This window comes from Amphimedon queenslandica, unplaced genomic scaffold (assembly GCF_000090795.2).
Source record: "Amphimedon queenslandica unplaced genomic scaffold, v1.1 AMPQUscaffold_12319, whole genome shotgun sequence".
NCBI classification, from domain to species: Eukaryota; Metazoa; Porifera; class Demospongiae; order Haplosclerida; family Niphatidae; genus Amphimedon; species Amphimedon queenslandica.
In genome coordinates this window covers 8,600-10,019 of record NW_003547443.1, presented here as the reverse complement: position 1 = coordinate 10,019, position 1,420 = coordinate 8,600, and the positions used below count along the sequence as shown (strand labels likewise).

At 30.3% G+C, this 1,420-nt stretch overlaps 2 protein-coding genes across 2 annotated transcripts in view; one reads left to right on the top strand and one right to left on the bottom strand.

Moving 5' to 3' along the window:
* LOC109588046 (probable E3 ubiquitin-protein ligase HERC1) overlaps positions 1-162 on the top strand; it is a 2,964-nt gene extending 2,802 nt beyond the window's left edge. The window contains exon 7 of the mRNA XM_020004239.1: positions 151-162. Within this exon, the coding sequence (XP_019859798.1) occupies positions 151-162 (12 nt within the window). The remainder of the gene's footprint in view (positions 1-150) is intronic.
* Positions 163-328: 166 nt separating this feature from the next.
* LOC109588044 (uncharacterized) overlaps positions 329-1,420 on the bottom strand; it is a 2,356-nt gene continuing 1,264 nt past the window's right edge. The window contains exons 2-4 of the mRNA XM_020004238.1: positions 1,181-1,406; positions 879-927; positions 329-803 (exon numbers count right to left, since the gene is read on the bottom strand). Of these exons, the coding sequence (XP_019859797.1) occupies positions 508-803; positions 879-927; positions 1,181-1,406 (571 nt within the window). The 3' untranslated portion in view covers positions 329-507. The remainder of the gene's footprint in view (positions 804-878; positions 928-1,180; positions 1,407-1,420) is intronic.

Genomic DNA, 1,420 nt, shown 5'->3' with positions numbered 1-1,420 from the left:
ATTTTATCTTAAGAGCCTCCAAAATTTTAACCAATTATTATGACTAAAATAACTATTATAAGTAATAATTATTATTGTTACTATTATTATAACACTATAGCTATTATTAGATTTATTTATATAATTATTATTCACTGTAATTGTGTTAAGCATGGTTTTTAGCCCTTTTATTAATTCAATAAATATCAACAACTAAATATAATCAATAAATAAATATAAATACCAGTAACTGAAAAAGCAATTTAAAGGACGATGGAAAATAGTTTTGCACCATGCCTTAGAATGTAACACACTGTTAGTGGGATTCACCAGATCTATTAGCCATTAACATTCTTAACAAAATAATTATATTCCTTAAAATATATTTTAAAAACTTTTTTCAACACAAAATAAAGAGTCAACACAATGAAAACATAAATACTATAAAATAGCCACTAATTATTAGCAACATACCACTGATTATTAGCAACAAACAAAAAATCCTAAAAAAGAAAAATTCTAAATAAATCAACAATATTTATTTCTAATGTAAGAAGCAATAGATTTTTCTTCTATTGTATCCAGTGCTGTAGCTAATGATGACCAACTGGGACCTCCTTTCTCTCTCACTTTATCTTCTCCTCTTAACCAGGCAGACATACAAGCATGAAAACATTTCTCTGAATGTCCTCTATAGTCAATGTCTATATTCACTAGTCTAGGATCATATAATCCTAAATAAAGACCAAACTGAAACCATTTAGTGCAATTCAATTGATTGAGTATTGTTAGCTCTTCAATGACAACATCGAGATCTTTAATATCTATAAAATAGAAATTAATAATGTGCATACACGGTTTAGTGTAGACCTACTACTTGTCAATTATGACAAACATACCTAGCTTTATTGTGCCTGTGTTGAAATTTGCAGTTATTTCAATCACTTCCTATATAATAATAACTATAATGATAACAGCTATTTGATGCCCTCTGCCCCAGGTGAATGGTCATCAGTTAGTTAAGTAACTGCATGAGTTATGAGGCCATACACATCAGTAGTGTATTGCTAAAACACTACTGCTTTAATGGATATACCACACAACAACAACCTCACAATTATGACAGACCCACTAACCAAGTAATAAGAAGAAATAACATAATGCCTATCATTGTATTGTGTTAAACAAACATATTTCTTACCATAATATCACGCCCTCCCAATAGTGACAGGCTACTAATATTTGATAATGATTCATCAGGTAGGATCTCCTTCAATCCTATACGTCTAGTACCAGTGACAAGAAATGGACTACGTTCAACAATTGCTGAGAGTACATTTTTAACACTATAAACTGTCCTTTCTCTTGGTGTATTCACAGGATAGGCTAGTTCTTTAGGATCAATAACTAACTCTTCTACCTCTAGACTGGGACAGCATTC